This window comes from Helicoverpa zea, chromosome 13 (genome assembly GCF_022581195.2).
Source record: "Helicoverpa zea isolate HzStark_Cry1AcR chromosome 13, ilHelZeax1.1, whole genome shotgun sequence".
In the NCBI taxonomy this organism is placed as follows: domain Eukaryota; kingdom Metazoa; phylum Arthropoda; class Insecta; order Lepidoptera; family Noctuidae; genus Helicoverpa; species Helicoverpa zea.
Genome location: NC_061464.1, coordinates 7,989,253 through 8,012,495, shown reverse-complemented (window position 1 = coordinate 8,012,495; position 23,243 = coordinate 7,989,253). Strand labels below are relative to the sequence as shown.

At 43.8% G+C, this 23,243-nt stretch overlaps 1 protein-coding gene across 1 annotated transcript; it reads left to right on the top strand.

Annotated features, from left to right (window-relative positions):
- Positions 1 to 2,688: 2,688 nt before the first annotated feature.
- Positions 2,689 to 11,512, top strand: LOC124636062. The gene is made up of 2 exons (XM_047172016.1): positions 2,689 to 3,275; positions 11,179 to 11,512. The coding sequence occupies exons 1-2, from the start codon at positions 2,713 to 2,715 to the stop codon at positions 11,510 to 11,512; spliced, it is 897 nt and encodes a 298-aa protein (XP_047027972.1). The 5' UTR covers positions 2,689 to 2,712.
- The last annotated feature ends 11,731 nt before the right edge of the window (positions 11,513 to 23,243 follow it).

Below are 23,243 nucleotides of genomic sequence, written 5' to 3'. Positions count from 1 at the left end.
ACCTAATAAGAATTAAGAATATTGTAGCTATAACAGCAAAATAATATGTTCTACTCACAGACACAGGAACACGAAGAATTCGATACGCATTTTCTGGCACTGAATTAGCACGATTACTGGAACAGGAGGACTGCGGCGCGATAACTCGCGGCCAGCAGCAGCAGGAACGTCAGGAACAGCGGGGTGGCGATGTACGGCACACGCGCGTGCACAACGCGTACACGTGGCAGCACCACGCGGCAGCTCCGCGTGGCAGGGCGGCAAGGGCGATCACCGGCTCCTTGCGGCGATATCAAGGTGACAGAGCTCGCGTATATTGAGCTCTGGGAGATGGAATTTGGAAATTCGGGACGATCGGCAGGCTTACGCAGGACACTCGTAAGGCTTACTGTCGCGACTCGTCTTTGGAGATGGCACTGAGTTTGTCGAGGTGTGATTTCACTTAGAGAAAATATAGACACCCCGGAGCTGGATTATCTCGTCGGCAACGTGAAGTTCACACACGATAACTTTTTCAGTTTTCAGGACACACACGACCCGTTATGGAATACCAGTGGAACGATTACGGCGATATCAACACTGGTATCCCACTTCTGACACCACTGTTACGGAGTGAGTCGGAAAATGGTTTTTTAAAAAAACTATTTAATTGGCTAAAATAAAAATGTATTGAAAAATAATTAGAATCAATCAGAAAATAGAAAGAAAGTTGCCCGACGGAAGTCCAATCCAAAACTGAAGAAATATTATTATCGCTAATTAAAATAACATCGGTTTCCTATTGCATTGACGTCAATGCAATGGGAAACTCAGCAATTTAATTTTATATTGGTAACAGGGGTTATTTCGATATAACAGGAGGTAGGGGAGAGATGGGCAGCTGGGAGACATGATCAAATCAGAATAAAGGGGGGTCCTTTTCCCCACCGAGGGGGTCCCCACGTTGTCGTCGTGGTGGGGCTTGCGTGCCTCAATGATCCTGAAGCTCTGCCGGTAGAGATACTCATGCCGGAAAGGTTCAGGGGAGAGGCCAGACAAAGAGGGACCCAGGGAGGGGCCGCTCCTGACCAGTCGACGTTTGTGGACATGGCAAGGATGCGGCCATACCCGCGGAGGTGCAGGCGCACTAAAGCGGTGCTCGTTTGCTCTTCGTTGCTGAGCCGGGATGGCTGGACAGCAGACGGAGGCATGTATAATGCCGCCGCCGAGGGCTTGGCTTGATCGCCCGGCCCAGAGGAAGGACACCTCTTAGATAAAAAACCACCCAATCCCAAGTTTTGGGAGCGCGGCGAGGGGATGAATGGCCGTGGGGGACACGGTCGTTAGCGCTCCCCCCTGTTGGGGCCAGCCGCCCCCAACAGTATGTAGGCTTGCCCCGGTATGAGGCCACTGCCGGGGTGGACGAACAGTTGCTCTCATGATCGTGGGAACTAAATGGATTCTGGAAAAAACACAAACACAAACAAAAACAACGACGAACTAAGGGAGTGGGATGAGGACTCGGACTCCGAGTCCGCATCCAGCGATGGAGCGGCGGGAGACCTCAGGGTCCCCCAAAGCAAGAAGGACCACCGAGTCGATGCCTTCCTAAAGAGGAAGAAGGACGACTTGGGGTCTTCCTCCGGTGGCCGCGGGGCACCGGCCAAAAAGGCCGACCGGAGACCGGAGAAGGGGAGGAGGCTGAGGCGCCCAAGGACAAGGGAGGAGCAGCTCAACAGAGCTCCTCCGAGGAGGACTCGGCGGCCGTCGGCTCTGACCAGGAGCGGAGGGCTAATTTCGCTAAGACGGTGGCGGCCGTGTTCAAGGGCGTGTCCCAAAAGCGCCTCAAGGCCAACAAACAAAGGGCGATTGACTCGGCCTCGGTCACAATCATTGCGGCAGCCGAAGCAAGCTTCGGCCAGGCTCCAAAGAGCGATCTGGCCAAGCTGAAAGAGGAAGTGGCTCGTCTCACGGCCGCCCTGAACTCGCTCCTGGAGGAGAACAGGAGTCTACGGGCGGACCTGAGAAAGATGAGAGAGCAGGAGGCCGAACGCAGCGGGACCACTTCGCAGCGGCCGCAGTCCTCCCCGGAGGAGAGCCAGGTCCTGACCCTGGTTCGGCAGGAGATGGCGGCCTTCCAGGCCCGCTTCTCCGTCCTGGAGGGCAGGGTCCTACGGCCTCGCGGCGCCGAAGCCCCCAGCGGCCCAAAGTGCCTCTTATGCGGCTGCGGCTGCAGCGGCACCCCCGCCCAGAAGGGGACCGCCGAACAAGCCACCTGTAGCGGCGCCGAGCGGGCCGCCCAAGAAGGCGGCCGCCCAGCCAAAGCCCAAGGCCGCAACAGCGGTCCAGGCGCAGAGGGCCCCGGTGCCGACATCAGCACCGGTTCCGTCGTCGGCACCAGTGGCGAAACGCCCTCCGAAGCTGACACCGTCTGCGGCCCCTACCACTGCCACTGAGTCTGAGTGGCAGGTGGTGGGGGTAAAGAAAAAGAGACGGAGGGCGGCCAAAGCGGCCAAAAAGAAGGCCCAAAAACAGCGGCGCAGACAGCGAGCCGCCGCGGCGCAACTCCGTGCCCCCAAGACCGCGGCTGTAGTAGTCACACTACAGCCGGACGCGGTCAAAAGGGGCGTGTCGTACCGCGACGTGCTCGCCCAAGCAAAGGAGGCGGTGAACCTGCAAGAGTTGGGTATCACCTCCGGCCTCCGGCTCAGGGTGACCGCAACGGGCGCCCGAATGCTGGAGGTCCCAGGAGCGGCCAGTGGGCCCGCCGCGGACGCCCTAGCCGAGAGGCTCAGGGCGTCCATAAATGCGGATGATGCCCGAGTCTCCAGGCCCTATAAGTGCGCGGATCTGCGCATCATGGGCCTGGACGACTCAGTTACTGCGGAGGAGGTGGTGGCCGCCGTCGCTAGGACGGGTGGGTGTTCCGCCGGCGAAGTTAAGGCGGGCACCATACGTCCTGACTTCAGGGGCACGTGCACCGTTACGGTGAACTGCCCCGTGGCGGCGGCCAAGACCATAGTCGACGGCCGTAGGTTGCTGGTTGGTTGGGTGTCGGCACAGGTCAAGTTGCTGGACCCTAGACCCCTGAGGTGCTTCCGATGCCACGTCGGGCATCATGTAGGTGTTCGTTGCACCTCGGAGGTCGACCGCAGCGCCCTCTGCTTCCGCTGCGGTCAGCCCGGACACAAGGCCGTGTCTTGTAATGCCGCGCCGCACTGCATTGCATGCGCGGCTGCTGGCAAGCCGGCCGAACACCGGGCAGGGAGCAAGTCCTGTGCCCCACCCGCCAAGACCAAGGGTAAGGGCAAGGGCCGGCCGTCCGTCGCCGCCACCGCCACCACCTCCGCAGTGGCCACCACCACAGCTCCTGCGGCCGCCGCCGCCTCCAACGCTGCCGCCGCTGTCGACGCCGCCGTCGCCACTGCTGCTGTCGTCTCTGCGTCTGAAGAGGAGGAAGACGTGATGGAGTGCTAGTCTGGCTCCATTACGCTTCCTCCAGGCGAACATCAACCACTGCGCCCGTGCCCAGGATCTGTTGCTCCAAAGCATGGCGCAGTGGTCGATCAACATCGCCGTGGTCGCTGAGCCGTACTTTGTCCTTCCCAGGGATGACTGGGTTAAGGACTTTAGCGGCTCAGTGACCATCATATCGTCGGCCGCCGCTGGTACTCCTTCCCTCGAAGGGGTGAAGAGTGGAAGGGGTTGCGTCGCAGCACGGTTCGGGGAGATAGTCGTCGTGGGGGTGTACTTCTCCCCGAGCCGAACTCTCGCCGAGTTCCACAACTCCCTCCTGGAGTTGTCCGTCGTCGTCGGAAGTTACTCCCTCCCCGTGATAGTGTTAGGGGACTTCAACGCCAAGAACTTGGCCTGGGGTTCCCGACGCACAGATGCACGGGGTAGGATGGTGGAGGACTGGGCGCTGGAAGCAGGCCTGGTCGTCCTCAATCGGGGTTCTGTCCCCACGTGTGTACGGATGCGGGGCGAGTCAGTGGTGGACATCTCGTTCGCCAGCCCCACTCTGCTGCCGCGTGTCTTTGACTGGCGCGTGGAGGAGAGGGTGGAGACCTACTCCGATCACCGGTACATCCGGTTTGACGTCTCCGCCCAGAACCCTAGCGCGCCGGTCCTGCAGACCCCGAGTGGTCCACGTTGGGCGCTGAGGCACCTTGACCGGGAGCTTCTCCTGGAAGCCTCAGTCGTGCAGGCCTGGGTGTCATCACCGGACAGGCCCGCCGACATCAACGACGAGGCGGAGTGGTTCCGGGAGACCATGTCCGAGATTTGTGACGTGGTCATGCCCCGAGCCCCGCCAGGACGCGCCCGACGCCAGGTGTACTGGTGGTCTTGCGAGATCGCCGCCCTTCGAGAGGCGTGCGTCGCTGCGAGGCACCTGTACACCAGACACATCAGGCTGCGCATCCGCCCTCCGGATGCAGAAGCCAGGGAAGCAGAGCTGTACGAGGAATACAGAGCTGCGAAGACCGCCCTCCAATTGGCCATCATCCAGGCCAAGGAGGTGGCCAATGCGGACCTGCTGGGGTCTCTGGACAGGGACCCGTGGGGGCGCCCGTACAAAATGGTGCGGGGCAAGCTCCGCCCATGGGCCCCCCCGCTGACCCAGAGTCTTCGGCCTCAGCTGGTGGAGGAGGTGGTGAGCGCTCTGTTCCCTTCGCGCGGGGAACACTCTCCCCCGCCCATGTCTCTGCAACCCGCGGTGTCAACGACGGCGACGGACCACACTTCCGAGGACGACGATGTCCCCGAGGTGACTGGGGTGGACCTGAGAGTGGCGGTGGCTAGGCTGAAAGCCAAAAACACCGCCCCAGGGCCTGACGGCCTGCCTGGCAAGGCCTGGGTCCTGGCCCTTGAGGCTCTCGGGCCTCGACTTAGGGGGCTTCTCAGCGCATGCTTGGAGAGGGGCCAGTTCCCACTTCGTTGGAAGACAGGGAAACTGGTCCTCATACGGAAGCCGGGGCGCCCTGCGGACTCTCCGTCCGCATACCGGCCAATCGTGCTGCTCGACGAGGTGGGCAAGCTCTTTGAGCGAGTTGTCGCACACCGCCTCGTCGCGCACCTTGGGGGGATAGGGCCGGACCTTGCGGACCACCAGTTCGGTTTCCGCAAGGGGCGCTCAACGGTGGACGCCATCATGCGCGTGAGAGCTCTCACGACGGGGGATGCTGTGTCACGGAGGGGGGGGTCGTCTTGGCGGTATCTCTTGACATCGCCAACGCCTTCAACACCCTTCCCTGGAGTTGCATTAGGGAGGCACTCCGGTATCACCGGGTGCCGGCCTATCTGTCGGATAGGTCCATCATTTACCCTGGTCACAACGGGGAATAGAACCGGCGAGAGATGTCGTGCGGTGTTCCGTAGGGGTCGGTTCTGGGGCCGCTCTTGTGGAACATCGGCTACGACTGGGTGCTGCGCGCCGACCTCCCCAGCGGCGTCAGCGTGGTCTGCTACGCTGACGACACGCTGGTTCTGGCACAAGGGAGGTCGCACCAGGAGGCGGCCGACATAATGACGCGCGGGGTTGCGATTTTCATCGAGAGGATCCAGCTGCTGGGACTGGAGCTGGCCTTGCACAAATCCGAGGCCATGTGCTTTCATGGGCTTCGGAACGCGCCACCTTCAGGCTCCCAAGTCACGGTGGGGGGAGTTACCATCGGCGTCGAGAGGGCGATGAAGTACCTGGGACTCGTCCTCGACGGCCGGTGGAACTTCGTCGAGCACTTCCGACGTTTGGGCCCCAAACTGGAGAAGGCAGGTGCTGCATTCAAGCGGCTGCCCAACCTGGGCGGCCCAAACGCCCCCTGCCGTAAACTCTGTGATGTTGGGCTTGCCAACCTTCCGACAGGCAGGGTCCTTAGGTGTTGATGAGGGTAGACGTGTTAATAAAACAACAGAACTACATGTCTAGGTATAGTCAAGGCAACCAATACCTACTAAGAAGTGCACCCCTTTATTGAATATACTACGCTATTTATACAAAGGAAAAGCTACGTGCTTATCTTAACTAATTACTATCTTATTAAATATCTTATTCTGTACGAGGCATTCCTATCGTCTACTTATCATAACATTATCAATACTAACTAATCACTACGTGATCATAGACCACACCACATCACCCTTCCAAAGGAAAAAAAATAAAAATAAATGCATACTTTTTTTTTTTCACCTTTTACAATATAACTTAGTCCTATTTTTATGCACTACTTTATCTACATTCGACTTATCCTTAATTACAACATTTGATGATTCATCCTTGACAACCACAAACGGTCCGTCATATACACAATCTAATTTGGTACCCGTTTCATTTTTAATTAACACCAAATCACCTTCTTTATAAGTTATTGGATTTATATTTCTATCATAACACTCTTTCCTCAATATTTTACTAGCTACTAAATTTTGTTTAGCATCAGCTTGAGCTCTTTGTAATCGATACTTAAATTCTAAAGGGTAATTATCAAAATTATACAATGGTTCAACACTTGCTCCTTGTTGATTACTTGGTAATCTGCATATCTTTCCGAAAACTAATTCATAAGGTGTATACTTGGTTACGGTATTAACTCTTGTATTATATGAAAAACACCAATACGGAATCCAAGAACTCCATGATGTTGTACTGTTATTTGTTTGTATTCTCAAATATGCACCTAAAGTTTTATGAACGTTTTCTAACGATCCTATACTTTCGTGATGATACGCTGTTGATGTTGTTTTCCTGATTCCCAAGATACTACATAATTCTACCATAACTTTTGAAATAAATTCAGAACCCCTATCTGTCGCAATGCCTTCTGGTATTCCATATCTTAAAATAAAATTTTCTGCTAAAACTCTTGCTACTTCATTTGCCGACTTGTTTTTTAATGGATAGGCTTCAACGAACTTAGTAAGTTCACACTGCAACGTCAATATGTACACATTCCCATATTCGTCCCTATCAAAAGGTCCTACTACATCTAAATAAATCTTTTCAAAAGCTGATGATGCTGTGGTTGTTATGGTCATTGGTTCCCTAATATTTTTCTGATACTTTTGTTTCTGACATTTATCACATTTCCGCACATACTCTCCGATATCTTTTTCTATAGATGGCCAATAATAATACTTTTTTATATTGTTCACCATCCTACGTATTCCAGCATGTCCACTCGTGGGTAAAATATGAAAATCATTCATAACGATCTTTCTTTCATCTATATCTTCCACTCTTCGTACACCCGTTACTACACAAACTTTAAAATCTCCACATATCGATTTACTATTCTCTTTAAAATATTTTGCCAGTCTTTCTATCATCTCTTTGTTATAACAATTTTTTAAAATAACTACTTCTTTTATTCCATTTTCCACACAAAATGTGACTATGTCTTTCGACAACTCGTCTCGCGATGATGCCGATAAAGATTCATAGTTTATATAAATACTCGAGTTTTCTGGCATATACATTAAATTACGCGACTTTGCAAATATCGTTTTACAATCATTCTTCTTGTTACGTAACAACTTTTCCCACTTATCTACACCTACCTGAAGTACTTCTATATCATTTCCTTGTTTTTTAAGAACTTCTACGATCCTAGGGTGATCGATCAGTCCTATTAACCGCAGAGTCTGTCTTACGAATATCCGAGTTTTTTAACTGTTTGCACTGTGCTCTGGTCATTACAGATATAGTTTTTTCATGCATGCTCTTTAACTCTTCACTTGAAATAACTATTCTGGATAAAGCATCGGCTAATACATTTTCCTTTCCTTTCACATATTCGACCTCAAAGTCGTATTCTTCTAAACACAATCGAAATTTAGTCAACCTACTGGAAGGATCTGTCATGTGAAACAAATACAAAAGTGGTTTGTGATCAGTTTTTACAACGAACTTTCTCCCATATAAATATGGTCTAAAATACTTAACTGACCAAACTATAGCCAGCAATTCTTTCTCTATTATAGGATAGTTTAACTCACTCTTATTCAAAGATCTACTAGCATATGCAACAGGTTTTCCATTCCCATTGCACAAGACACTACCTATAGCAAAACCTGAACTTTCTGTCTGCAATATAAAAGTATTTTTATCAGAAAAATTTGGATAATCTAATACTGGAGGATTCATCAATGCTTGTTTTAATAATAAAAATGATTCCTCACATTGTTCGGTCCACTGAAACACCATATTCTTTTTACACAACTTAGTCATTGGAATAACTATTCTAGCAAAGTTAGGAATGAATTTCCTATAATAATTTGCAAATGCTACAAAACGCTTGACTTCCTCACTATTTGTTGGACGCGGATAATTTTTAATTACTATGACCTTTTCTGGATCTGGTGAAATACCTTCTGATGAAATTACGTGCCCTAAATAAAGTATTTGTTTTTTCAAAAATTCACACTGTTGGATTAAGTTTAAGATTTACTTCTCTTAGTCGAGAAAAAACTGACATAAGGTTCCGATTATGCTCTTCTAAATTCCTTCCGAACACTACAAGGTCATCTAAATATACCAGACATTTGTCATAATTCAATCCAGACATGGCTACAGTCATTAACCTGCTAAACGCACTTGGACTTATTTTTAATCCCATAGGTAACCTGCACATTTGATACTGACCTTTATCCGTAGTAAAAGCCGTATACTTCCGACTATCTTCATCTAAACTACACTGATAATACGATTGAGATAAATCACAATGACTAAAGTAAACAGCTCCTGACATCGAATCCGAGATTTCATTTATATTCGGTAATGGAAATTTATCGTCCTGAATTTTTTCATTCAACTGTCTGTAATCTATCACTACACGCCATTTTTTCTCACCACTACGATCCGCTTTTTTAGGAACTATCAATACAGGACTAGACCACTCACTAACTGATTCTTCAATAATACCATTCTCTAGCATCTCCTGTACCTGTCTATCAACTTCCTTTTTCTGCATATACGGTATCCTATACTGTTTCCTATAAACTGGAGTAACATTGTCTTTTAATCGTATCGACTGCTTATACATTCGTGATAGCTAATTTATCTCCTGGAATATGGAAAATATCTGGATATTTCGCGCATATTTGCTCAACTGACAACCTCTCCTCGGACCTCAAATAGTCAAGTTTAAGTAAAGAAAATATTTTCTTTACACGCTCAACGTCCTTTTCAGGTTTTACAAAATTACAACAATCGAAATTACTTAATGGGAAAACTTCTACATTCGACATGCTACACATAACTTCCTCAGAGGTTGTATTTAAAATTCTAATGGGTATCATCCCATTCCTAGGCCTAGCCATCACACTAGCTAAAAAAAACTCCTTTGCGTAATTCTTTCCTAATCACTACACAATCTTCTGCTCTATTAACAGGAAAATACCTTACTACTTCACAACGCGGAGGTATAGTTAATAAGAAAGCATAGGTCCTTAGTGGCATCGAAACCAACTGTCTAGCATGACTTTTAAGAGTCAATCTGTTCGTCGAAAAATCTATAATACCTCCATACTTCTGCAAGAAATCCTGTCCCAATATGCCAACTGACTTACAAGGCAAATCATCAAATATATAAAACTTATGCACGAATGCACACTGTCTGTGTTCCAACTTTAAATGTACATAACCTATAGCTCGTAAACTACCTCCTACACCATTAATCACTAACTCATCCTTAACTATCTTACAGTTCAAAGCGTTATCCCTTAAAAAAATATTTTTTACGGCTGATATCGACGCACCCGTATCTATTAACCATTCGCTATGTATACTATTTATTACTAAATTAACCCAGTTAATACTATCGTAAGCTAAAATATGCTTAGACTCGAAAAAACTGCGTTTCATTCAACTATCCACCTTCGCTACTTCGTGACATTGACAATGAATCATTATCGCTCCGCACGTGCGAAAAGTATGCTACACGCCTTCTACCTTGCTGAGTCTGCCGTCCTCGATAAGCATTATTGCTGCGACCGCGCATTCCACCGTTATGCCCCATGTTGACATTTTTGCGCGTACTCTGCGTGTACGAATTTCTTACAGAATGTCTCCTAACACTATCTCCACGACCTCTATTGAATGTAGAAAAACTACTCCTTGAGGGCTAGCGTTGGTACGTCATGACTTGTGACGATGAAGCACAATTCTCGTCCTCTGCTACCCTAATAGCATCTTTTAAGGATGTTAAATTCCGTGCCGTAATGATCGTACCAAGACGTTGATTACGAAGACCGTCTGCAAACTTCCTAATTGCATATTTTTCGTTAAATGGTTGTAATATTTTATAAGCTTCCGAATCTTCTCCCGCCTGAGAAATAGTCAAATCAGTCATCAGCCTTTCTATTTCTGCTCCAAAGTCTGCAATTGATTTATTATCTTGCCTAGTGCGTGTTAACTTAGCTTGTATTGCAACGTCAGATTTTACTGTAAGAAGATGTTTCTTCATATCTGCCAAAAGACTGTCTACCGACGCGTAAGTAGGTGACAACCGAATCCTAGCACCCTGGGTAAGCCGTGTAGTTAGCACAAACTTAATCAAAAGAACACTATCGGTCCCTTCTAACATAGAACTATATAATCCTATAGCATCAATTAAATCTTGAGTAACTTGTTCATCTCCATTCATTTTCGGTAGTAAGCTAACCGCCGTTTTCAACGAAAACTTTTCTGCCGCCATTTTCTGTTCGTTACTGACCTCGCTCTCAAACTTAATAGTATTTTTGTACAAACTTTCTATGTTACTCACTAATTGCACTAATTCCTCTGAACATTTTTCTTTGCTCGTTCCTTCAATTATACATTTAAATTTACTATAAAGGGCTTTTGCTTCACTTATCTTTTTATCAAAGTTTTGTCCCTGTCGCCTACTGGGACCTAATTTAACAATAGCTTCTCTTAATAATTTTAACTGTAAAAATAACGTTGTTAACTCTACTTCCATTTGAACAAAAACTTATTGTCTCTAATTCACAATAAACCACAACATTGTCACAACACTTAGTACATATTTAAACACTTACTTCAGATCTTCCTGTCGCTCCGTATGCTCCTTAGGCCGTCTGCACTACTTTTTGCATCTCCCTCTGTCGTATTTTCTCTTCAATCCAGTTCTGGTGACATCTTCTATATAACCAGAATACCACGCCAATGATCATAAGCGCAAAACAAGTGGCTATAAAAAACAGCACCGTGTTGGTTGTTGCTAATTGTTCCTTCGTCACCGTCGCGACATTTGATCCTCCTGCTGCCGTCTGGGCTACTATTACTTCTTCTTTGGACGTCGTGCTTCCCATGGCGTTTCGATATTGTCCAACCGCTCTCGCAGGGTCTCGCAGGGTCTCGCAGGGTCTGCTCGAATCACAAGATCCGTTCGAATGGCAGGGTCCGTTCGAATGGCAGGGTCCGTTCAAATGGCAGGGTCGCCATGTGATGTTGGGCTTGCCAACCTTCCGACAGGCAGGGTCCTTAGGTGTTGATGAGGGTAGACGTGTTAATAAAACAACAGAACTACATGTCTAGGTATAGTCAAGGCAACCAATACCTACTATTACTATTACCTACTATACCGCTATTTATACAAAGGAAAAGCTACGTGCTTATCTTAACTAATTACTATCTTATTAAATATCTTATTCTGTACGAGGCATTCCTATCGTCTACTTATCTTAACATTATCAATACTAACTAATCACTACGTGATCATAGACCACACCACAACTCTACGCGGGGGTCATGCGGTCCATGGCCCTTTACGGGGCCCCGGTATGGGCTGTACACTACCTGAACGTGCCCCAAAGGGTGATAGCCAAGCGCCGGGGAGAAACCCCACTGCCGCGGCAAGTTGTCGCGCAGCGGGCGGAGCTCCGGCGCGATCTCATGGTGGCCTGGAGGGAGCGACTGTCGCAACCCAGTGCAGGGCACGCCACCATCGTGGCGGTAAGTCCCCTCTTTGAGGAGTGGCTCGGGTGTCACCATTGTGCGGACAGCCCCGAGGACACGGTGGACCACACAGTCCAGGTGTGCCCCGCATGGGAAGGGCACCGCCGGGTCCTCGTCGAGGCTTTGGGCGGCGGCGACCTCTCGCGTCCGGCCCTGGTTCAGGCCATGGTCCGGGGCGAGAGGGAATGGGATGCCGTCGCCTCCTTCTGCGAAGCGGTCATGCTCGAGAAGGAGGAGGCGGAACGCCAGAGAGTTCGCACCTCTCATCCCGGCCGTCGCGCTGGACCAGGTAGACACCATGGGCGCCGGGTGTCGCGCGATGACTCCCGGCCACCGTAGGCGTGGGTCTGTGGGCGGTGAGTTCGGGTGGCTCATCGTCCCTCTGTCTACTTAGACGACAGACCCGTGTCGACGGCGCGCGTTGTTCCACGCGCTCCTCAAAGAGATGTCAGCAACCCCAGCGGGGCCCAGCAGGGCCAAGGCCTGCCGGGGCTGCGGGTTGTTCGAAAGAGATACCGCGGCCCTGGTACATAAAAGGCTTATGACGGAACACGACGGTTTTTAGTCAGTAAGAGTCTGACACTCCCTCACCGCTGCTAACCCACAGCGGGAGGGGTCATTTGATGATTTTTAACGTCGGAAAAAAAAGGGGGGTCCTTTTATTCTGATTTGATCATAGTTTTGTTTTTTTTTTTATTGGGTAGTTTACGTTACCGACTGGTAACGGTGTTCATCCATAGACTATCTGTCATTTCTGTGAGTTGTCAAGAACAAACACTCGTAAAAGTACTTAAATATTTTGTTGCGGTTTCGGATCGTTATAAAGAGAAAACTAATGAAAGGTATGTGTATTTTCTATTATTAATGATTGATTGTCAAAATCTCCAGTTACGATTATAGTAAGTCGATGGAATCTACACCTATTTTACCTCTAGAAGAAAGTACTACAGCAATAGTTAATGGGCCCCACGTTTTTATTTTAGTCTAATATGACCAGGACCACCTACGTAGGTTGACAGGTAAGTAACTATTTATTATTTTCTAGTTTTCAGTGCACATAAGATAAAACCGTTTAACTTAAAAGTTTTTTTACCGATTTTTTTTTTTATAAACTAAGTCAAAAGTGTCCAATGCTCCCTATGGTAGGGAGGCTTGGACATACCATGTTATGTATAATTTGTAAATTTTTGTTCTTCTTCGTCAGTGAAAATTTGTGAGGTTATAAATCTGCGCGAAAAATCCTTTATAGAATCTTGTTTCAGGTACCGTTGCCAACTTGATCTAGGGACTCCATATTTATCAGCTGCTATTTTTATTTTTGAACCTTTTGATACCTCTTTAGGAATTTCCCGTCGCAAACCATTCTTTTTGAATTTAAACTGCATCTTTCTGTATTTGACAATAGTTAAAAATCCTTAACTGAACATAATAGGCGTTGGGCATGCCCAAACCACCCGCAAGTCTAGATGCCCATTTCTCCCTCTGTAAACATTTTCGATATAAGTTACCGGTATTTTTTAGAATCTACGTATTTAGGCTTAGATTTCAGTTTAATTTATAGATTAGTAAATAAACAATAGATTAATAGTGCACATAAGATAAAACCGTTTAACTTAAAAGTTTTTTTACCGATTTTTTATTTTCTAGTTTTTAGTATTTAATGAAAATGCCTACCGAATATTCCTCATTCTATCTAATTCATTTAGTGCATCATTATTACACGGTCTCTTACCTGATAATTTATTACAATCTAATTAAAAAAAAGTCTATTTTTTTAACGACGCCAAAAATCATCTAGTGACTCCTCCCTGGGTCAGCAGCGGTAAGGGAATGCCGGACTCTTACTAACTAAAAACAGTTATGTTTCGTCGTAGGCCTTTTATGTACCAGGGCCACGGTAACTCTTTCGAATAATCCCGCAGCCCAGGCAGGCCTTGGCCCTGTTGGGCCCCGCTTGGGTTGCTGACAGTATTCCACTTGTGTAGCCCTTTCATTTGATACCCATATTGAGGGGGTTGTGCCATTTTGTGCCGGTGGCCATATTGGATTTACAATGTTATTGATATTACTATATTGTATTGTCATCGGAATTAAAGGTGTATACATAATCAATCGGTTGACAGGAAGAGGGTGAAATTTGAATTACTAAATTTGACCCAAGAATAAATAATAAAACAAACGGGGTGAGCTAAATAAAACCGTTTAATAATAATAAATATCTCGTAATGTTGAAACTGATTGTAATTTTTAGGAAAGCTCTTTGATTATATCTAGCCAAACATAAGAAATGGCAATAAAAGTTGATTATCTGTAACATCTGATTTTTTATGCAATAAATAGTGAAAAAGTGCCCATCCCTCCCCTACCTCCCCTAAAGTATGAAATGACATTTCGAATCGAAGTGAAATGCGACTTGTTGTTCGAGTTTTATAGAATCGCAGTACAGGTCATCCCTGTGACCAAACATAAGATACACACTTCAGCCATCCCTGTGACCAGTGTTCAGCGGCGGTCATCTCTGTGACTTCCAACTTAACAGTCAATCAACCCTGTGAACCTAGCTTTCATCATCTACGATTTCATTAATTAAAAACTACTACCATCATTAATCACACATCAACATCCTAACACATATCGCGATTCTACACAGTGCCTCCATCAAGCACGCAAATCAACACACATAACGCCTCCATCAAGCGCTAAAGATATTAAAAAAATGAGTTTTTCCGCCTAACAAAAATAGATTAGCAAGTTGACAGTTCAATACAAAAGGGAAATTATAAGTGTAGCCACAAAATTATTTATTGGACACATGATTAAACTTCTAATTTTATAACTAAGCAACGGGGAAATGACATAGCCTCTAATAAACTAATTCGTCTTTTTTACAACGCCAACTAATAGAAAGCTTCAATAAAAGATCATCAATTATTGTAACTTGTCCTTCTTATTTATACATTATTATCTAATTTACCCTCATTTTTCCAAAAACGAGCCAAGAAAAACGAGATCAACGTTTTTCTTGGCTCGTTTTTTTTTTGATGGTGGAATTTAATTTGGATTCATTTTATTTAGTATATTGCCATTTATAACCTTCAATTAAAAAACATTGTATTAAAAATTGAAGTTAGTGACGAAAACGAATCGCAGCAAAACCGACTCCACGTAGTCTTGTCTGCCCTACCCCTAGAGTGCAATTCAAAACCGCGTAGGCGCGGAGGGGCGAGGCGGCCTGCGAGCTGAGGCGCAGGTAGTTTTAACTTCGCCTTTCTGGCTGGCTCCGCCGGCCAGCCTCAGCCGCGTCGGCGAGCGTGAAAACCATCTGCGACGAAGCTCGCATGGGACCGCCGGAGCCCCGCAGCGCCGGAGCCATGACAGAAGCCATGCTTGCTGCATGTTGCATGCTTACTTCCATGCTGGGTCAATTAATATGGGATGTGTTATATTTTAAACAAAAAACTCAGTACGAGTTAAAAAATTAGAAGCTAAATAAATATTTTTATCAGAAGTTTACTGTTAGAATGCATGCTACAAATTTAGATGCAAAAAAATAACGATCATGCTGAGTCGTATTTAGAGTGGAAGATAACTCGTGGCTAAGATAGTATTATTTAGTTAGATGCTTGACGCTTTATTAATTGTGGCTGACTTAGTAATTTAGAAGGCAACATACATTTTTGGGGGCGAATAATGATATTAAAAAGAAGCCTGTTTAGATAGCACCCAATACAAAACAGTACTTTTGAGTTAGGCGCTATCAGCTATAGTCTACCTGTCATATTAACTTACTAGCAGTTGCCCGCGACTTCGTCTGCGTGGGCAATATAGAATGCGGAGCTAGAGGATTACTACTTAGCAGCCGCACAGGTTGACCAATAAATGTTGTGTTGTGGATGTGTGGCCATTTATCTAAATAAAGAAGTAAAGTTTGTAATGTTCAGGAAATCTTTGGGTCTAGTCAACCGTTTTGAAAACATCATCAATCATATAACTTAATTTAATTTAGTTGGTAACTACATTATAAACATGACCACTTGACTGAAGATGACATACAGATTATTGCACATAGCCAAGGATGTCTTGATTTAATTTGTACCTACATGTACCGTGAATCTGCAGTGAAGGTGGAGAAAAGGATTACCAAGTTCCCAAAGTCATTTGCAACACGTTTCATGGCATCCTGGAGATACATGTAGTACACAGCCATCAGTTTGATTTGATCATAATAGAATAAGGTTTTCTGTCAGCGACAATGTAATGTCTGGCCTCGCAGTAGATGCAGCGTGAGGGTGCGTCAGACTCATACCGAATAAAACCCACCATGTTCCTTCTTAAGCCCTTTACTTGTGCCCCGATAACTCTTTCGAACAATCTCGCAGCCCCTGCAGGCTTTGGCCTACTGGGGTTTGTTGACTCTCCTTCAGGGGCGCGTGGAACAACGCGCGTCGCCGACATGGGCCTGTTGTCTCCTAGGAGACGGAAGAAGGATGAGCCACCCGAACTCACCGCCCACAGACTGCGGTGGCCGGGAGTCGACTCTCGACACCTGGCTGCCGAGGTGTCTTCCACGTTCACCACAGCGGTTATGATGAGAAGTGCGAATTTTCAGTCAGTCCGCTGCCTCCTACTCCAACGGATAGCACATTTAGCGAAAACATGTTTGATGGCAATTCTGCCTTTGTAACTGAATGATATCGAACGTGATTATCTAAAAGGCGTGTTTTAGACCCAGCTCGGGTCTGGCAGATCAGAAGTCGAAAGAAAGTATAATATGTCTCTGGTATGCGACGAAGATAGGCGAAAAAACTTCTTACGTGCGTATGGTATTAACTCGAGAACCTCCCATTTCTTTTAAACTGCACTTTGTGTCTGGGCTTGTTTCTCAAGGTACAGGAGCCTTACCTCACGCTTAGCAGCCCTTGCGAGAGATCGATCTTTCTCCTTTCTTCTACGATCCTTAAGCGTTGCATGTTTTACACCACACTAAAATTTATTTGAGTTCTACTCAATAGTACTCTTCCAAAGTTAAAGTTGCTTTCAGGTTACCATATTGTTCGAAATAGTTATCGCGGCCCTGATACATAAAAGTCTTAAGAAGGAATACGATGGGTTTTAGTCAATTACATAGAGTCTGTCTCATGCTGCTAGCCCTCAGCGCGAGGGATCATTTTATGATTTCTCATAAAAAAAGCCACCACATTACTGGATGATAAGCTAAACTAATAAACCCCAAGTCAATTTGCTTATGAAAAAATGTGCAATTCCATCTATGGCTTTACATGATAGTTAATTGTTCCGCGAATGTAATCATTTTTCACGTTAATATTCGAAAAACTGTTTAGATGGCTCCGTTTTAAATTTGGATAAGTACTATCAATTTTCCTTGAATCACGATAACAATTATAGCAGGATATTGATGTGGCATGGCAAACTGACAAACAATATTAAATTAAAATAACTATAAAAAAATTAAACCCTTTGTTACAATATGGTGAATTATAGAAAATAGACAACTCCATCTGTGAATATAAATGGTAATTAATATGTGTTATTTATTTACCACCTCGCTGCTTTGTCAAATTTGATGTATTTTATATACCATAGATGGAGCCACGTTAACCTTGGCTAAACAATTTCGTAAATTTTATTTTTCTCCCGAGTTATTTATAAATACAAGATTTTCTGTTTAAAAATTAATAATAGGCCGGTCAATTAATATAAGTACAACATTCAATTATGTGTTATTATTATTAACAGAAATAATGGTTCATTGCTTATCCCCCGTAAGGGATAGCGTGATAATATATAGCCTATGTGTTGAACCGGCCCCCAAGTAATATTCATGCAAAATTTGGTTTAAATCCATGCAGTACTTTTTGAGTTTATCCGGGACAAACATACAGACAAACAGATAAACAGACATACAGACAAAAATTCTAAAAACTACATTTTTGGGTTAAGAATCGATTATGGATCACCCCCCAAGTATTCTTTAAAAAAAAATATTCTATGTACAGTTTTGACTTTCCTATCATTTTATTATATGTATATGTTACGGGTAATGCTAGAAGGTGGAGTAAACCCAGGTTTACCCGGGTTGACTTAGTATTACCCAAGCTTCTTGGGTAAAGTCCGAATAATAAGTAAAATAAATTTTAATTCGGGGTTTACCCATGCTCACCTAGGTCTACCCAACTCTGACTGGGTAATGTTAAAAATTTGTCTAATTAATTAGTGAAATGAAAATCCAAGGTCATTTCACACATATATTATTTAAATAAACCGGCCAAGTGCGAGTCGGACTCGCGCACCGAGGGTTCCGTACAAATCCTGTATAGCTAAAAAGTGAGTCTCGCGCCAACCGTTCAATTTAGAACAATCATAGTTATGGTAATTTCGTGAGAGTCAAAATAGTTAATATTTTTTATTTTATAATATAACCAAAATAGTAGGCCAGTACCTTGTAAAAGTTATTTCATTAAAGTTATACAACATATACAACAATATTCAACATTTTATAGTCATCATTCAGAAATCTGATTGAAAATAACTTATTATGTCTTAAAGGTTATTGGGCATATCTGACCCGCTTTGTAAAAAGTGGCGGACATGAATCAAAGTAGTTTTAAATCGTGGAGAATGGTATGACGTTTCTTTGAATATAAATATTTTATTAAAATTCCATGGAGACGAATGTCCAGGATCGTTTGAAAAATATAAAAGACAGGCAGTTTCAGAGGATTGTAGAGGTTGCAATGCTAGTTTTTATTGTTAAAGACTTTTCATAAAGAAGGAAGATGCCAAATCGGATGACCAGGATCTGATGAGGATCTGGAAACCCTGAGAAATCGAGGGCAACTCTTGAATATTGTAGGCACGCATCGAGTCAAAACCAGACATGTGAGTGTATTTTTGAGGGTACTGGTAAACAGTGAAGGTTTGGAGCTGATTTGATTATGGAGACTACAGAGAGTCGAGGGAACTCCTGAACGGTATGTTGCAACTACCACGTGTTTTGGCTTATTTTATTCGTAGGTATTGGCGAAGACTTTCCACATAGATAGGTTTGACTGCCATTGTGGGATCGATAGCAAAGATCAGATATAGTTATGGGAACTCCTTTACAATTTATAACGTAACCTTGTGTTGGAGCTTATTTTATTGTAGGTGATGAGAATTCACTACTAATGGAATCTTTTATTTTTGAGGGATTAATCACCTAATGAGCCCCAGTTTCAGGTTTTGTTCGAAACTGCCTGACGACTTGTAACTGTCGAATTGTAACAACGACTGCTAGAGAGTAGGATTCGGGGCTGCTTGCTGGCTTTACGTTTCTAGAGCCTTGACAAAAGTGTAATTCTGTCCCTTTCTTTGTTTTATAAAGTCGGCTTTATTTTATTTTGTAGCATTTTACAAACAAATCCAACTTCAAACATATAAAAAAGCAACAAGAAAACAAAAGCAAGAAAGAAATTAAAAAGATGTTAGGTGCATCGGTCTAGAAGTCGGTGTCTAGAGGATGCATCTATATTTATTTAATCACCGAGATCACCGACGCATATAAACAGTTTTCTTGTTGTTTTTAGAAGTTGTTTTTATTTTTAACTTTTGTGAAAAGTTCTCGTCAATACGAATAATATAAGCCCAAACACGACGTAACTAAAACATACCGTTGAGGAGTTCTCTCGACTTTCTCACGTCTCCATCATCAGGAAAGCTCTAAACCTTCACTGTTTGATAGTATCAGACATACATCTGAGAATCAAGTTGTAATCCTATGCATGCCTACAATTTCTGATAGTTGCCCTCGATTTCTCAGGATTTCCATCCTCAGATCCTGACCTGATGACAATGCAAATAAACGAAGAGTATACTCTTTCACTACAAAGAAATGATTTCTCAAATCCGTCAAACTTGATCGTTTAAATTCCCCATTATTAATGAGGAAAATATTTGATGTTTACACCTGATTTTCTCTAGATTCCCATGGTTCACATTGATGCGACTAATGCCATAGTAAATCAAAGCCTTTATCATTATACTGTGCTATATTTCGTTCGTATCCGCCGTGGGTATGGTTTCCATACTAAGGTGCCCAATGGCCTTTGAATGATTTAAAATTTTTCACAGTTTAGAGGCAATTATATTTAGGAAGTGTTTGATATGAATTTCAACTTTAATATCTCTACGCGTTCATGTGAAAAAGGGTAGGTAGTAAGTTTATAATTATTAAAAAAATATTTTATGTCATGTAAGCGCAAAATAATATTTTAATATTTTATGTAACTTCAAATTTATCATTTTCGCAATTTTTCCTTTATCTGTACTATATAAAGTTGCTTCGTGCCGAATTTCAAGATTCTGAGTTCACGGGAAGTACCTTGTAGGTTTTGATTCCCTGGCGTGTGACGGAAATTCGTCTAAGGTGTCGGTATAACTGCTGTATCTTTTGATCGCGTTAACTTAGAAGTTTGATTTTTTCACTGCCTAAAGGGACAATAGACCTAGGTATTTGGTATAAATTTCAATTTGATACCTTTATTCGTTCGTGAGAAATAAGGTAGTAAGTTTCATTTTATTAAAATATTTTTATTATATTACATAACTAAAAAAATGAGATTTTCGTAATTTTTCCTATATTTGCATTATATGACAATGCTTCATGCCAAATTTCAAGACTCTGAGTTTACGGGAAGTATCCTGTAGGTTTTGATTCCTTTGCGAGTGTCGAAAATTTGTTGAAAATATCGACATAATCAGCTGTATCTTTTGATTGGCTTGGCTTAGAAGTTTGATATTTTCACAGCTTAAAGGGACAACAGACCTGAGCATTTCATGTGAATTTCATCTTGATACGTCCACGCGTTCTTGAGATAAAGGGTCTTGACAGACAGACAGACAGACAGACAGACAGACAGACAGACGGACAACAAAGTGATCCTATAAGGGTTCCGTTTTTTCCTTTCGAGGTACGGAACCCTAAAAACATACAAAGACGATCGTAATTGCTTGAAGAGAATAAACTTAATAGATTTAATAGAAAAACAACTAATAATGGTCGTTGTTGTTCAAATTGAAATTATTTATTTAGGTACACCTTTTAAAACCCTGGCCTCCTGAATGCAACTGTTTATTTGCAACCTCTCGTAAGCTTTTTTTCTGGTGATATATTTTCAATATCAATCAGTTTATCATGACACACTTAAGAACAATTCCTCAACAGTACCACATTCATCCTAGAATTACGCCACGGGCTCGAAAATTACGCAACAACTAACATTACCCAGTCAGAGTTGGGTAGACCTAGGTGAGCATGGGTAAACCCCGAATTAAAATTTATTTTATTTATTATTCGGACTTTACCCAAGAAGCTTGGGTAATACTAAGTCAACCCGGGTAAACCTGGGTTTACTCCACCTTCTAGCATTACCCGTAACATATAGATTATAGATATGTCAAAGGATTAAAACGTACAGAATGTCAAGTGAATTCTAATTGTTCATGTCATGGTCAATAAATTAAATCATATTACAATGGGAGATTAATAATAACATAAAAATTTGGTACATAAAAGTTACTACTGTATGTCACACTACTTGTTGGCAAAATAAACTATCTATATCTTTATCCTGTAGGTACTCCTTGACACTATAATAACATTTAGTTATTAGGAGTTCGTGTAGCTTCCGCTTGAATTGGTGAAGAGGCAAAGTTTTGACAGAATCGGGCAGTTTGTTATAAATTAAAAACCGGCCAAGTGCGAGTCGGACTCGCGCACCGAGGGTTCCGTACAAATCCTGTATAGATAAAAAGTGAGTCTCGCGCCAACCGTTCAGTTAAGAACAATCATAGTTATGGTAATTTCGTGAGAGTCAAAATAGTTAATATTTTTTATTTTATAATATAACTAAAATAGTAGGCCAGTACCTTGTAAAAGTTATTTTATTGAAGTTATATGTATATGTTATGGACCAAGTGATAAATTGAGCAGTATACATAATGCCCGGTCATTATGAAAAATGCCCAATATGAGAGCGCAATTTGATAATAATTATTCAAATAATCAAATTGACCGGGCACTATACATATTGCCCGTGACCTTTTGGGCAAAGTAATACAAGCAAAGTAATAACATATTTATATTCATTTTTTTATTGTTATTGCCATTTAATTTAAAATAAACTAAATATTAAACCACTTAAATAATCAGCCTCATGATTTGGATTAATTATGAAGGACTTCTGCCTTAAAAATCCACTAGTTTTTGCATTTAAAAGTTAAGGAAAGTCATATTTAAAGGGTGCTTATTAAACAGGCTCCTTTTTAATATAATTATTCGCCCCGAATAATGTATGTTGCCTTCTAAATTACTAAGTCAGCCACAATTAACGAGCATCTAAATAATACTATCTCAGCCACTCGTTATCTTCTAAGTAAACCGCTCTAAATACAACTCCGCATGATGGTTATTTTTTAGCATCTAAATTTGTAGCATGCGTTCTAACAGTAAACTTCTAAAATACTATTAAATGACATCATAAAATTTATTTATTTAGCTTCTAATTTTTTAACTCAGTACGTTTAAAATGTAAGCAAGCAACATGCAGCAAGCATGGCTTCTGTCACGGCTCCGGTGCTGCGGGGCTCCGGCGGTCCCATGCGAGCTTATCGTCGCAGATGGTTTTCACGCTCACCGCCGCAGCTTCGGCTTGCTGGCCGGCTCAGCCGGCCAGCCTCAGCCGCGTCGGCGAGCGTTAAAACTACCTGCGCCTCAGCTCGCAGGCCGCCTCGCCCCTCCACACTTACGCGGTTTTGAATTGCACTCTAGGGGTAGGACAGACAAGACTACGTGGAGTCGGTTTTGCAGCGATACGTTTTCGTCACATCATCCTCCGAGCCTTTTTCCCAAACTATGTTGGGGTCGGCTTCCAGTCTAACCGGATGTAGCTGAGTACCAGTGCTTTACAAGGAGCGACTGCCCTATCTGACCTCCTCAACCCAGTTACCCGGGCAACTGTTACGTGGGATACGTTTTCGTCACTAACTTCAATTTTTTGCTTTATTATCAAATTGCCCAACTGTCATGTAGCAATATAATAATGCCCGTGCAATGTGATAAATAATGAAGTTAAGATAGTTATTAATCACTTGGCCCGATAAAGCTAGACATTATTCATAATGCTCGGGCATTATTAATAATGCCCGAATGAATCACATGGTCCATAACATATACAACATTTTATAGTCATTATTCAGAAATCTGATGTGAATGAACGTGCACATTGGGAAGACACATAAATCCCAAAGTGCA

Excerpts from the sequence above, each read along its gene's own strand:
- LOC124636062 (XM_047172016.1), top strand. The coding sequence starts at position 2,713 with ATGCTGGAGGTCCCAGGAGCGGCCAGTGGGCCCGCCGCGGACGCCCTA. Across the intron at positions 3,276-11,178 it reads TGTGCCCCACCCGCCAAGAC|CACCGTGTTGGTTGTTGCTA; the intron begins CAAGGGTAAGGG and ends TATAAAAAACAG.